Source organism: Saccopteryx bilineata, chromosome X (assembly GCF_036850765.1).
Source record: "Saccopteryx bilineata isolate mSacBil1 chromosome X, mSacBil1_pri_phased_curated, whole genome shotgun sequence".
Taxonomy (NCBI): Eukaryota; Metazoa; Chordata; class Mammalia; order Chiroptera; family Emballonuridae; genus Saccopteryx; species Saccopteryx bilineata.
In genome coordinates this window covers 34,971,888-34,985,083 of record NC_089502.1, presented here as the reverse complement: position 1 = coordinate 34,985,083, position 13,196 = coordinate 34,971,888, and the positions used below count along the sequence as shown (strand labels likewise).

The following is a 13,196-nucleotide window of genomic DNA, read 5'->3' as shown; positions in this document are numbered from 1 at the left end:
TGAGGCTCTCATACATAAGTAATTCAATTTTTTATCTCCTGTTAATCAGTCTAATGTCAAAATGGTTAGAAGAGCCCTGGCCGGTTGGCTCAGTGGTAGAGCGTCAGCCTGCCATGCAGGAGTCCTGGGTTCGATTCCCGGCCAGGGCACACAGGAGAAGCACCCATCTGTTTCTCCACTCCTCCCCCTCTCCTTCCTCTCTGTCTCTCTCTTCCCCTCCCACAGCCAAAGCTCCACTGGAGCAAAGTTGGCCCGGGTGCTGAGGATGGCTCTGTGGCCTCTACCTCAGGTGCTAGAATGGCTCTGGTTGCAACAGAGCGGGCCCCCAGAGGGGCAGAGCATCGCCCCCTGGTGGGCTTGCCGGGTGGATCCCAGTCAGGCGCATGCGGGAGTCTGTCAGACTGCCTCCCCGTTTCCAACTTCAGAAAAACAACAACAACAACAAAATGGTTAGAACAGTCAAAAGAACTATATAATGGTAAAGAAAAGGAAAAAGGATTTATCCCTTTTAGTAGCATTAGAAACAACTACCACAACCATAAATAATTGCTATTATTTTTATTAATAGCTAACTTATTTAGAGCTTATGGTGTGTTAGGCACTGAACTAGAAATGTTATAACATAAATTCATTCAAATTTCACAATAAATCTATGAGGTGGTTCTTTATTATCTTAAACTGTACTGATGAAAAAATTGAAATATATGTAAAAAGTAATTTTCCCAAGCCTGACTAGGAGGTGGCGCAATGAATAAAGCATTGGACTGGCACGTGGAGGACCCAGGTTAGAAACCTTGAGGTCAACGGCTTGAGCATGGGCTCATCTGGTTTGAGCAAGGCTCACCAACTTGAGCCCACGGTCGCTGGTTTGAGCAAGGGGTCACTTAGTCTGCTGTAGCCACCCAATCAAGGCACATATGTGAAAACAATCAATGAACAACTAAGGTGCCACAATGAAGAATTGATGTTTTTCATCTCTCTCCCTTCCTGTCTATCTGTACCTATCTGTCCCTCTGCCTGTCTCTCTCTGTCTGTATCACACACACAAAAAAGAAGTAATTTGCCCAAGTCATACACCTAGAAAGTAGTAAATCCAAGAATCAGAGCCAGACATGACTGATTCTGGAACCTTTTATTGTTGTAACTGTTGTAACTGAGAATCCAGACTCAGAAAATACCCAAGCATTTGCCCATTGAAGCCTGGAAGTGAGTGATTCCATAATTACTCCATTAGCATTAGACAATAATACTGTATACCAGACCAACCCTTTGAAGCTGGAAGTTTTAAATAAAAATGACACTTTACCCTTCACTCAATTACTTATCTCCCATACTTTTATATTTAATAAGAGCTTCCTAATAGGTTTAGTTGGTCCTTATTTATCTGGATTTGCCTTCTAGTCGGTATGTATCTCTATCTCTATCTATCTATCTATCTATCTATCTATCTATCTATCTATCTATCTACCATCTATTTCTATTTATCTCTATATCTACCTCTCTTTCTCTATTTTATCTCTTCCATGTGATCATAAGTGGACTAGAAACATTTTAAATTTTTTGTTTCTCTCACCTATATTTTGAAGCTGGAAAATGAAATAGCTCGGTCTGATAAGCTGGGATTTTGATGATCCATTAACACAAATATAGAAACCTTTATAGTCTGCTGACTCCAAATAGGGAAACTTGCATCCAATATTTTTTCCATTATCCTTGATGTAATCAGCACACTTTAATGCATGGTCCAAGCCCTCATACCTGTAAAGGGAAGTTTTGTAAGAATTATTTTACTGATATCTTCTAGTATCATGGTGCCTAACTTTCAATTATCTTAAGATATCAAGTTAATGAAAAATCATTTAATAATATGAAATATTTACTGAGTACCAACTATGTGCCAAATCCTATGGTAAATGCTAAGGATACCAGAGTAAGGAAAGCATAGTTTATGATTTCATGGAGCTTACAATCTGATGGGAACCTTTACAAAATTTTAAAGGTAATGGAAATTTATGTTGACTCACCAACAGAATCTGTGAATCAAAGAGCATGATTCTTATTAAGAAAACCAGGGATTTATATAGTCCTGGATGATACTGCCTTTTTAAATTATAATTGGCTTACAATGTTATCTTAGTTTCAGGCGTACATCATAGATTCAACATTTGTATACCTTACAAAATAATCATTTCGATAAGTCTAGTAGTCATGTCACCATGCAAAGTTATTACAATTATTAACTATATTCCTAATGCTGTACATTTCTGTGGCTTATTTATTTTATAACTGGAAGTTTGTCCCTCTTTTTCCCCTTCACTGTTTTCACCCATTCTTCTAGCTCCCTCTCCTCTGACAACCCTTGTGCACTGTTAGTGAGATTATAAATTAAGAACATTATATCAATATTAAGTGAAAAAGTAAATCAGAAAAAACTAAGAATGGTATAATTTCACACATAAAAGAGGTATAAAACTGAGACTCATGGACATAGATAAAACTGAGGTGGTGACCAGGGAATGGGGAGTGAGGGGAGTAGGGTAAGAGGGAAAGAAAAAAATATATAATAATAAAATAAAGTGGTGCAGCCACTATGGAAAAAACATTATAGAAGTTCCTCAAAAAATTAAAACTCTTACTACCATATAATGCAACAATTTGCACTTCTGGGTATTTATACAAAGAAAATGAAAACAGTAATTTGAAAAGATGTATGTACCTTTCATTCATTGAAGCATTATTTACAATAGACAATATATGGAAACAACTTAGGTGTCCATTGATAAATGAATGGATTGAGATTATATATAGGTATATGCACATATAATATATAATATTATATATAACATGTAATATATATAAAAAACTCAACAATAAAAAAATAATTTTTTCATTTGCAATAACATTTATAGAAAGTGATTCTGCCTTTTTTATATTGTACTGAGAACTTACATTTGAAGAAAGCTGATTTACAAAATGTTATTATGTTTAATAAAATAAATGAAAAATCTATGAGGCTACAATGGACATCAAAAGAAAAACTTCAGAAAAGCCAACCAAGATCAAAAAGGAAAAGAGGAACTATTTAGCAAGCAAATATCCAATTTCTCAATCTCCTAAACAAGAAATGTTGCCACATCATCGAAAGTTAACCTTCTTCCCAGTAATAAAACAAATGGAAATTAGGGAGGATTTTCCTACTAATTTCTAAAACAACACATGCCTGAGTTATTTTCATAAGGAAAACTTGCAATACAAAATGTGATATTATCTATAGAGGCAGCCAAAATCCCTTTTGAAATAAGGCCAGTCTAGCAGCTGGTAAGACGTTAGCAGCTGGTACAAATATCTGTATTCTACAAAATTCACTTTATGCCAAATATGTACTTTAAGATGGGTTTGTAACATTGTAGTCTCTTGGTTAGTTCACCTGATTAGACACTTGAATTCTAGGTTTGACTTTACACAGATTTACTTTATGCCAGTAAAAACCCTCATGGTACCCGTATATTCTGTTCTGTGTAGTGTTAATATTTAGTCCTTACTACTTTACTAACATGATGACAAAATCATGTTAAACATGAAATGCAATGTGAAACAGGGTAGGGACTTTGTCTTATTCACATTTTTGTCTTTTTTATGTAGAACAGAACCTGGTTTTTAATAATTGTTTATTGTTTGTTGCATTAAAGAACAAAAAGTTAGACCTTAGGAACAAACACATGCAATATGAAATGAGATAAATGAGACCCAAAAAAAGGTAACTGCTTACTCAAGACCCCTCAGTGAAATAATGTCAGAGCAGGGATCAGTACCCAGTTCTCAGGACTGTTAATAACTTACATCTTATCACTTATTATTATGATTTTCTAAAAAAACAAAAAATCTCATGACAATTTGGGCCTGAAACTCACAAAGAATAACACTTTGCCTCTCTTGCTTTTTCTGTTATTTAATAAATACATAATTTGTTTCATTCATTAAATAATTTTTAGTGATACTCTACTATGGGCATAGGACAGAAATAGTCAAGAGAAATATAAGAAACAATTCATGTCCACCAATCTTAAAAATTTAAGAGAGGATAAAAAGCATATATAAATATATATGACAAAAAGATAACTGTTATCTGAACAGTAAGTAATAATTCAGAGAAAAACTAAACAGAAATTGTTGTGATCAGTAAAAAGTTAAAGAAATTTAATAGCAGATGGGCCTTGAAGGATGGATAAGAGTTGGTAAAAGAGAGAGCCAGAGGGCAACTCCAGATAACACTGCACACAAAAGCATAAAAGACCAAAACATGAATGAGAAAAAATATAGGCCCTGGCCAGTTGGCTCAGTGGTAGAGCATCGGCCTGGCGTGCAGGAGTCCCAGGTTCGATTCCTGGCCAGGGCACACAGGAGAAGTGCCCATCTGCTTCTCCACCCCTCCCCCCTCTCTTCTTCTCTGTCTCTCTCTTCCCCTCCTGCAGCCAAGGCTCCACTGGAGCAAAGTTGGCCCAGGTGCTGAGGATGGCTCCATGACCTCTGCCTCAGGTGCTAGAATGGCCCAGGTTGCAACAGAGCAACGCCCCAGATGGGCAGAGCATCGCTTCCTGGTGGGCATGCCAGGTGGATCCCGGTTGGGCACATGCAGGAGTCTGTCTGACTGCCTCCCCATTTCCAACTTCAGAAAAATACAAAAAATATATATATAGAGAGAAAGGTCTAACTCAAGTGGAGCATTCACAATAGTGATAGTAGAAGGTAATGTTGGAAAGGCAGTGACACAGTGAAGCAGAGACTTGAATGCTAGAGTAGATTTTATCCTGGAGGCAATGAGTAGCCACTGGAGGTTTGTGAGCAAAAGAGTGGCATATGAATACTGCAGTATGGGAAGATAAATCTGGCTACAACATGTAGAATAAGAAGGGGAGAGGTTGGAAGCACAGAGACCATCATTTGGGAAGCTATGGCAATCACCCATGTAAAATGGAGTAAGCCTAAAATAGTGGTCTTAAAAAAGAGGTGGGAAATAAAGAATAGGTGTATGGCCATGCAAAGGAATGTCAGGACATGATCAATGTTATTATGAAGCAATTCAGTAATGAAGGAAATAGAAAATTCAAGGTGGTTGTAAATTTAAAAGCCTCAGTAATAGTTACCAAAGCTAGGAATGTCAGAAAAATAAAGGATCCAGTTTTAATAGGTAGTTGATATTTCAAAAAGCAAGAATATAAACATGTCATTTTTTTTAGATTGCAACTCTGCCTATCTAAAGAATTCAAAATTTAATCTAGTATAGACACTGATTGTATTCCCAACTGCTATCAGGCCCATCTGCTATCAGGAATGCAATCAGTGTATATACTAGATTAAATCTCACCCATAGAGTGCCTTCCAGAAGCCGCAGCCTAAACCTATTTACTCTCATTTAAAATCCCAAATAATTATAAGCAAGCAACTTCATCATAAATACAACACTAAAATATATAATGAATTAAACTAAGTGAATTTTAATATCACAAGCTTATTTTAAAAATACTTACCAGTAATACAAGTTGTAATTGGCATCAAAATTGACACCCATGCCAAGTTTCCAAGAGCAGAATAAATATTGCCAGTTGTCATATATACAATTCATATCCTGAATTTTAGTTTCCAGATTTCCTAAGAAATGAATGAACTATGAATGTTTGGAAGGCATGGTAATGAATCATTTGGGAAATTATTGTACACTTTTTTTCATTTCCTTTGACCTCTCCATTTCATTTAGCAATCAACATAATCAAGACTATTCCAAAAGGAAATTGTTGGAAATCACTTTACTGTAAATAGAGCATGCAAAATCAAAAACCTTTGAGGGTTTATAGATTAATGTAAGTACTAGTAGGAGCATGTACACAAGTACTAAGTTAATAATTTTAGAATGCTCTCAGAAGTTGAACAAATGCTCATGTGCATGTTTATTAGTATGATCCCCAAACTGGGAACTATACTATCGTAATAGCACGTAAGTTTTGCCAAACGCATTTGCTAATTTAAGGAAAGGACAGTCAGAATCCTAACAAGAAATCTATTTTGTACCACACTCTCAATTGTACGGACAATCTTATATATAAGAGTTAAAGCACTTATTTCCTATATGGATGGTTTTGACAATATCAAATATGAAAAGAAAGCTTTGTTTTAACCTTGAGGTGATATCCAAAAAGTAGCTTCTGACCATGAACTCTGAACTTCCAATCCATTTGTGCATTCCCCTTGCAGAAGTGTACGTATCTTTGCTTCAACGACTTTGTTAAGATCAAACCCATCTTGGTAATGTAGATTCTTAGTAATAATGGTCTTTTTGATAAAAAAAAAGAGAGATAAAGTCAAACTTAGAAATAGTGATGACATCATGACCCACATTAATAAGGACATTAATATGCTGGAGAGTTCCCAATATCTAAGAAATTCCTCATGATTACCTGATACAATGTCTGTTTCTGGCAGAACTCACTCCTGTATCTTATACTATTTGAAGAGATCATTTGAATCTTAATATCTCATTCAAAAGAACAAAACAAAACAAAAAAAATCCTGGAAGAGAAACAAGATTCTATGGCAGGACTTGAGCTATAACCAACTTGAAATCGAAATATTTTTTACATACCATATGCATATTATATGGCAAATGATTTATCACCTTTCAAATGTTTGATAAATTCTTCAGAAACAATATAAAATAAAATCTTGGAGGTAATTGGAGAAAGCCAAATTGTGAGCTCTTTAGAGGACTAAAACCATAGATCATTTATCCCTGTTGTCCTGATACCTAGCAGAGTGCTGGCACAAAAAAGTTGCTCCTTGATACCACCTAGCTTGTTGGGCAGATAAAATATATTATGCTCACTTTGCTAAAGATGGCGCTGCCCACATGGAAGCCCGTCGCCCAGGTGATGATATTGGTTGCCCTTCTTGCTTGTAATGGGCGTGATTATATTAATGTGTGTTGGGGACGGTCTGTGGGCAGACAGGATCCTTGTAGCCTGAGGCTTGGTTTTAGGACTAAGCCTTTCCTACTCTTTTTGATGTAGGGTGGTGCACTGTCATGAGGAATCCCATCATGCCTCAGATAAGAGACTGTATCAGAGACTTACTTGTTTGTATATTGAATTAAAAGGTTTGGATTACTACACTATAAAATGGGGCAGACGGGAGCTTGCTCTCTCTCTCTCTCTCTCTCTCTCTCTCGGTTCCTGAGATTAGCATTAGAGAGCAGAGCAGAGAAAGGCCACGTGGAGGAGGCCAGGAGAAGCAGCCAAGATGGTAGAGTGCTGAGTGAGAAGCCAGTTTGTGCAGAGTTTGTGCAGGGAGAAGGAAAGAGATGGTGAATAGAGGTGAATAAGTCTGGTGAGCTAGAAACCTTTGATTTTAGGAAACTCGGATAAGTCAGTAGCTTTGTGAACACTGAATGAGTGGGTTTTGGAGTGTGTGTTTTTACTTGCCTGCCAGGTGCAAGCTAGGATTAAAGATGATGGCCCACGAGTTTTTGGCTCCATTGTTTCATTACGGTCTGTCCGAATCTAATGTGAACCTGCATGGGCCAGGCGGCCGTGATGGTGGCCGTGGATCCTGGCTTTACATAGCTGAATTAGGCAGGTAACAGAATTCCTTGTACAATAGCAATCTTTGAACAAACATGCTGTTAACTACATAAATAGTTAATAATTCAATTTACTACAGTAAATGCAATGAACCACGTTGTGTTCTGTTGTGGTAAGGTGCCAGAGAACTGTAAACAGTATTGGTAACACCACTTTAAAAAGAAAAGTCAGGTTTTCTGTCCTGTCCTTTCTTTGGAAAATGGAGGGAGAAGGATATGAAAGTCTCCTGACTCACAAGGACAACTGGGTCATTTGGTTTTAGTTCTCTGAAAGGATTAAGGTTATCTGAAGAGTTTCCTTTCCCTTTCAATAAGAGACAAAATTTACATACCACCCTACACTGATTTCAGCTCTCCCTCCCTTCCTGGAATCCTGAGATTAATGTGTACCTCTAGGCAAAGGAGGGGAGATAGACATGGTTTATGAATGTCTTTGATTATATTACCTTGAAAATTTTAACATTTTTTTAAATCCCCTAGATAAATGTTATGATCTTGTTAATGATTGTGTCATGCTGTCATGTTCCCCCCCAACCTGCATCAGCCTCTGAGATATATTTGGAGCTGCAGGATTTGGGTCTGCTATGCCCCATGTCAGTCATATGCAGCCAGCATATTAATAAATCTCCTCCTATTAATAAAACCCTTCAAAATTCACCTGGACTTGGTGTCTCTACATAAACCTGTGGAAGTGAGGTACGGTACTTTACAACATTTGGGGGTGTGGTACTTGACAACATTTGAGGGTTTGTCTGGGATCTGGTGTTTTGCATCACCAGCTAGAGACACCCCAAATAGGCTAATCTGCCCAATCACACTGGAATCTCAAGGAGAGGCACAATGTGAGACATTCCAGGGCTCCCATCTTTCTGTAGGGTTCAGACAGTTCTTTGGCAGATGCCCCCCAGTTTCCAAATTTGACAATTTGGATAATTTGGCAGAGAAATCAAGGAGGTAGGTAAAGCAACTCTTTTGCTTTACTGAATTCTGTTTGAGATTAGTACTGGTCAATCTGTTTGGGACTAGTATGTAGGCAGGGCACATCTTTGGCTTTGCTGTTCATGACTCTGGAGATACTCCAGAGGTGTGTAGGTAGGGCCAGTCTTCTGCTTTGCTGACTTGGGACTAGTCTGCTGGATCTACGGCATAGAGGACCAGAGGTGGTCACACTCTCACAGTGGGCTCTCCAAGACTGAGATGTCAGTGGAGAGTTTTGGGTCCTACCTTATGCTTATCTGGGATACATCTGGTTGTACTCTGGCAAGCAGGCTTCCAGAAATGTCCATTTGTGTTTGTACATTTAGTCATGCTCTAGGAAGACAATTAATGGGAACGGAGTTGACCAGGTTGGTCAGTTCTACCTCAGGCTTCCAGAGGCATCTATTTTTATTTGCACATTTGTTCATGCTCTAGGAAGACAATTAGTGAGGATTGAGTTGACCCTGAACTTATGGAGACATCTAGTTGTGCTCTCAGAGAGACCTGAGTTGGGACATTTGGTGGTGCCACATTTGGGGTGTTCTCAGGAAGAGACCTGAGTAGGGACTGAGTTAATACTGAGCTGATCAGTCTTGTCTCAGGACTTCCAGGGACACCTTTGTGTTTGTTGAAATCTCAGTCTTTGTTTTTAATGTTTCTGTCTAAAACCCCTAAGTAATTGGTGTGTAAGTAAGAATATCTGGTGCCGTGGCCTGCCAGCACCTGAGAGGCTACTAGGGGGAAACCTTCCTTTGTCTATTGAGCTTTCTCTTTGTTTTGTCAGAAAATATCCAGTATAATTTTAATTGGAATAAGTAAAGCATGCTCATTTAAATTTCTTGATTTATAATTTGTGTATGTGAAGTCTTTGTTTAATGTTTAAACGTGTCTGTTTTTAAGGCCTGAATTAAGTTTTCTGCATACACCTTTGGCTTCAGAGCACTCTGTTAGACTTCTCCCATGAAGAAATTACCTTCTTTTGGTTCCTTCCCCTTGTCTTGTGTAATAATTAATACCTCTATAGTCAAACATCCTTTATTCTGGGTGCTAGTTATTGTCTGTCTGATCTTTCTTGCTTTTATTAGTGTGCTAATTCTTGGATTTTCCTGGACAGTTTCAATTTTTTAAATTGGTTGTCCTAGATATAAATATGGGAGGAGATCTCAGTACACAGGGGACCCCCTTAGGTTGTCCACTAGAGCACTTTTAAGAAGCTTATGGACACAACCATGGTATAGAATTAAATAATCCAAGAAAAGACTTTGCACTGCCTGTGAATCAGAATGGCCCACCTTTGGGGTTGGATGGCCATTGGCCAGAACTTTTAATACCTGGCTAGTAAGGGAAGTTTGGAACATCATAACTGAGAAACCAGGCCACCCTGATCAGTTTTTATACATTGAACAATGGCTAAATTTAACAATGAATCTGCCACAGTTGCTTAAAGCATGCTCGATACAGAGAGGGTGTCACACCTTCCTAGTCAGGCCAGATTTAAGTCTGAAACATGAAAAAATAATAACTAAAGCAATAGTAACAGCACTTCAAGAAATGAACTCTTGTAAGGGCAAAGGGCCCCTAGGTGAGCAAAATAAAGAAGGAATGGAAGGAAGTAATTCAAGAAAAAGAATTAGAACTATGCTAAGAAAAAATTAATGCACATATTGTAAGGAAGAAAGACATTGGAAAAATAAATGTCCTGTATTACAAGAAGCCAACAGAAGTGTTTCTTTCTTCAGCCTCTGGGGGAGGAGGGGGCACTAAAGTAAGGGTGAGGTAACTGGAGGAAATATAGAATATAAACTAGTTTGAGATATTCACCTACTGACCAAAAGAAGTTTTACCCATTTGGAAAATACTGGGTAGGAATAGTATTAAAAATTAGAATTTTGCTTTGGAAAAATCTTAGAGAAAGAAAAAGAAAACAGGGCCAGATAAAAAGGTTTAGAAATTAACAAACCATAGGTATGGACCTTGCTGGTTATCAGTTCCTTGAACTAAATTGCAGTTCCAGAAGGAGTGATGGAATCATAAGTAACAGGATTATAGGGGATAGGATTATCAGTAACAAAACCTCTGGCTGCTTCTCCCTTTCCCCAAAGGAAGGATATGGGGGTCATGTGAGCCCTCCATGGGTTAGGGATGGTGGCTTGTTGCCCCCCCACTGGTGTAAAAAAAATTATAGAAGGATTCTGACTCTCTCCCACAGGGCTGAGGCAGGTGTTGGGTCCCCTCCAAGTTTCCAAATACCCTTCTCCAAATTTTTCGTGTGGCATGATTGTTATCTGATGTGGGAGGCATGGAATTCATGGGGGAGACCTACTACTTTAGCCATAATAGCAGAAAATTATAAAATAAAATTCTCAGAGAATTGCAGGATTGCTATGTCCCCAGGAAAATTAAAATCTCATGTAGGCTAGAGCAGCCCATTATTGGGAAAGTAATTTTGTGAAAATTGTATTTTTTTAATTAGCTGCTCAAAGCAAGGCAGTTAGTTTCAGATGGTGAATTGGATTGAAATTCCTGCTTGGGAGGAACCATTGTCTTGCTAATGACTACAGAAAAGAAAAGAAAAGAAAAGAAAAGAAAAGAAAAAGAAAAGTGGCAGGCTTCTCTCACAACTCCTACAGTCTGCTCTCCCTTAGACACCAAGAATCTCAGGCACCCCAACCCTCATATTGACTTAATAGTGTAAATTACTGTGGGGCAAAAAGAGGGTTAGTATCTCTCTGCCAGTTGGGTAGTTACAAAATAGTGAATGCATTTTGACCACTCCTTATTTTTCTCAGTAAATCAATAGTTCATTAAGGGTAGTAGTTTATAATCCTTTTATTTAAACTGTAGTAAAGTTGTACTAATAACAAGGCATATAAAATTGTATAGTATGCCAAATCCAAAGACTTCCCTTTTGTACCAAGGATCCCTTATTGTGTAAAAAGTGTTTTCAATGTATATGTTATTTCAAAAGCTTTTTTGTTAATTTTCCTTTTTATTTGCTGTTTCATAGCCCTGTGATGTTGAAATATTGGTTTAAATATTTAAATAATGTGTAATAATTATTAGTAATGTCTTTTATGTGATGTTTGGTTTATTATCATTTTTGAAGCAGTATTGTTCAGTGCTAAATCACCAAAACCCAGAGGGACAAATATTACTATTGATTAGTCTAACAGTTTGAATGCTAATGTACTGAGTTATTCAGCAGCGGAGAGACTCTGGAATCCTACGGGAGACACCAAACCAGTTTTCCTGCAAACTTCTACCCTATTTTATTTGATCCAGCTAATAATGCTGTTTTTGTCTTTTTCCAAAAGTTTATATAGACAGATACAGACCCTCAAGCACCTCAGCGAGATCTTGTGAGCATGACTTTTAAGGTCGTCAATGATCAAGAGAGGAACAGAAAAGGCAAATAGAGCACAAAAGAGATCAGGAAAAATACCAACTATTGGCATATGCCCTTAAAGGCTCCAACGCCCCAAAGGGGCTTCATAAGATTCCATTAGGGACCTCCTTCAAAAGTGGAAAAGAAGGTCATTGAGCTAAGGCCTGCTAGGCTTCTCAGCCCCCACAAAGGACATGCTTTTGCTGTGGGAAAAAGGGATACTGGAAGGTAAGCTGCCCCCTTGCTCCTCGAAGGGAGGGTTCAGTCTCTTCCAGCCCTGCTCCAGCTACCTGTGATCTGACCTTGCCCAGTCTGCTGGGACTTGCCACTGAAAGCTAAAAGATGCCCAGGGTCATCAGCCCCATCTCACGACACTGTGGATGAGCCTAGGGTATTTCTTCCAAGTAGCAGGTAAACTGATCTCCTTTCTTGTAAACATGAGGGCCACTTACTATGCCTTGCCTGAGTATTCAGGTTTTATCCCTCAAAGATCTCTGTTGTGGATATTGAAAATCCTATTTTCTGATGCCTTGTTTAATATATAGTGTCTCCTTTATTCCTCTTGTCTTAATGCCCCATGCCTATTTTAGGCTGGGACCTGCTCCTAATTTAGACAAATTTACTTCTGCCACCCAGCATAATGTATCCCAAGGTTCTCTTCACCATGCCATGTTGCAGAGTCCCAGGGAAAGGCACCCTGGGTTCATCTCTCCAGTTTAAATAAAACAAAATCTCCATCTCCATAGGTGCTGCAGAATGAATTTTCCAGTCTACCTGAATCATTACCAGCTAGATGCAGTGGTCATTGGGACTTAGATTCTAGCTGCAAAGTGGGGAAATTTGACCACAACTCCAGCACCTTGTGGACTTTTCCTGAATATATGTGACTCCTGTTCCTTGGAACAGGTCTGACTAGAGTGGGGTTGGGTTACATTTACAAATAATATGAAGCAGTAATAGTGTCAACATGGACTTAATGAAATTACATTAACATGTTAAAGACATTTAAGACTGAAAAAATTTTATTTTAAATCCTGCTGTATTAGTTAAGACTTTGTTTAATAATCTAATTGGTTTTAATCACTTCATTATATTAGGACACTTGTTATAGTATGTTAGCATTGGCTATCTTAATTTTGTTGTTTATTTTATATTTTTCCAGTCTGACTCAGAATCAGAACATAGGAACATAAGGAATTCAAA

At 38.0% G+C, this 13,196-nt stretch overlaps 1 protein-coding gene and 1 non-coding gene across 9 annotated transcripts in view; one reads left to right on the top strand and one right to left on the bottom strand.

The window, feature by feature from the left end:
- IL13RA2 (interleukin 13 receptor subunit alpha 2) overlaps positions 1–13,196 on the bottom strand; it is a 73,903-nt gene that overhangs the window by 7,453 nt on the left and 53,254 nt on the right. For all 8 annotated transcript variants that reach the window (XM_066249093.1, XM_066249095.1, XM_066249097.1 and 5 more), the window contains 3 exons: positions 6,174–6,327; positions 5,529–5,649; positions 1,574–1,758 (listed from right to left, as the gene is read on the bottom strand). In XM_066249093.1, coding sequence (XP_066105190.1) covers positions 1,574–1,758; positions 5,529–5,649; positions 6,174–6,327 — 460 coding nt within the window. The remainder of the gene's footprint in view (positions 1–1,573; positions 1,759–5,528; positions 5,650–6,173; positions 6,328–13,196) is intronic.
- On the top strand, positions 74–149 carry TRNAG-GCC (transfer RNA glycine (anticodon GCC)). Its single transcript has one exon. It is a non-coding gene; the product is annotated as a tRNA-Gly (tRNA).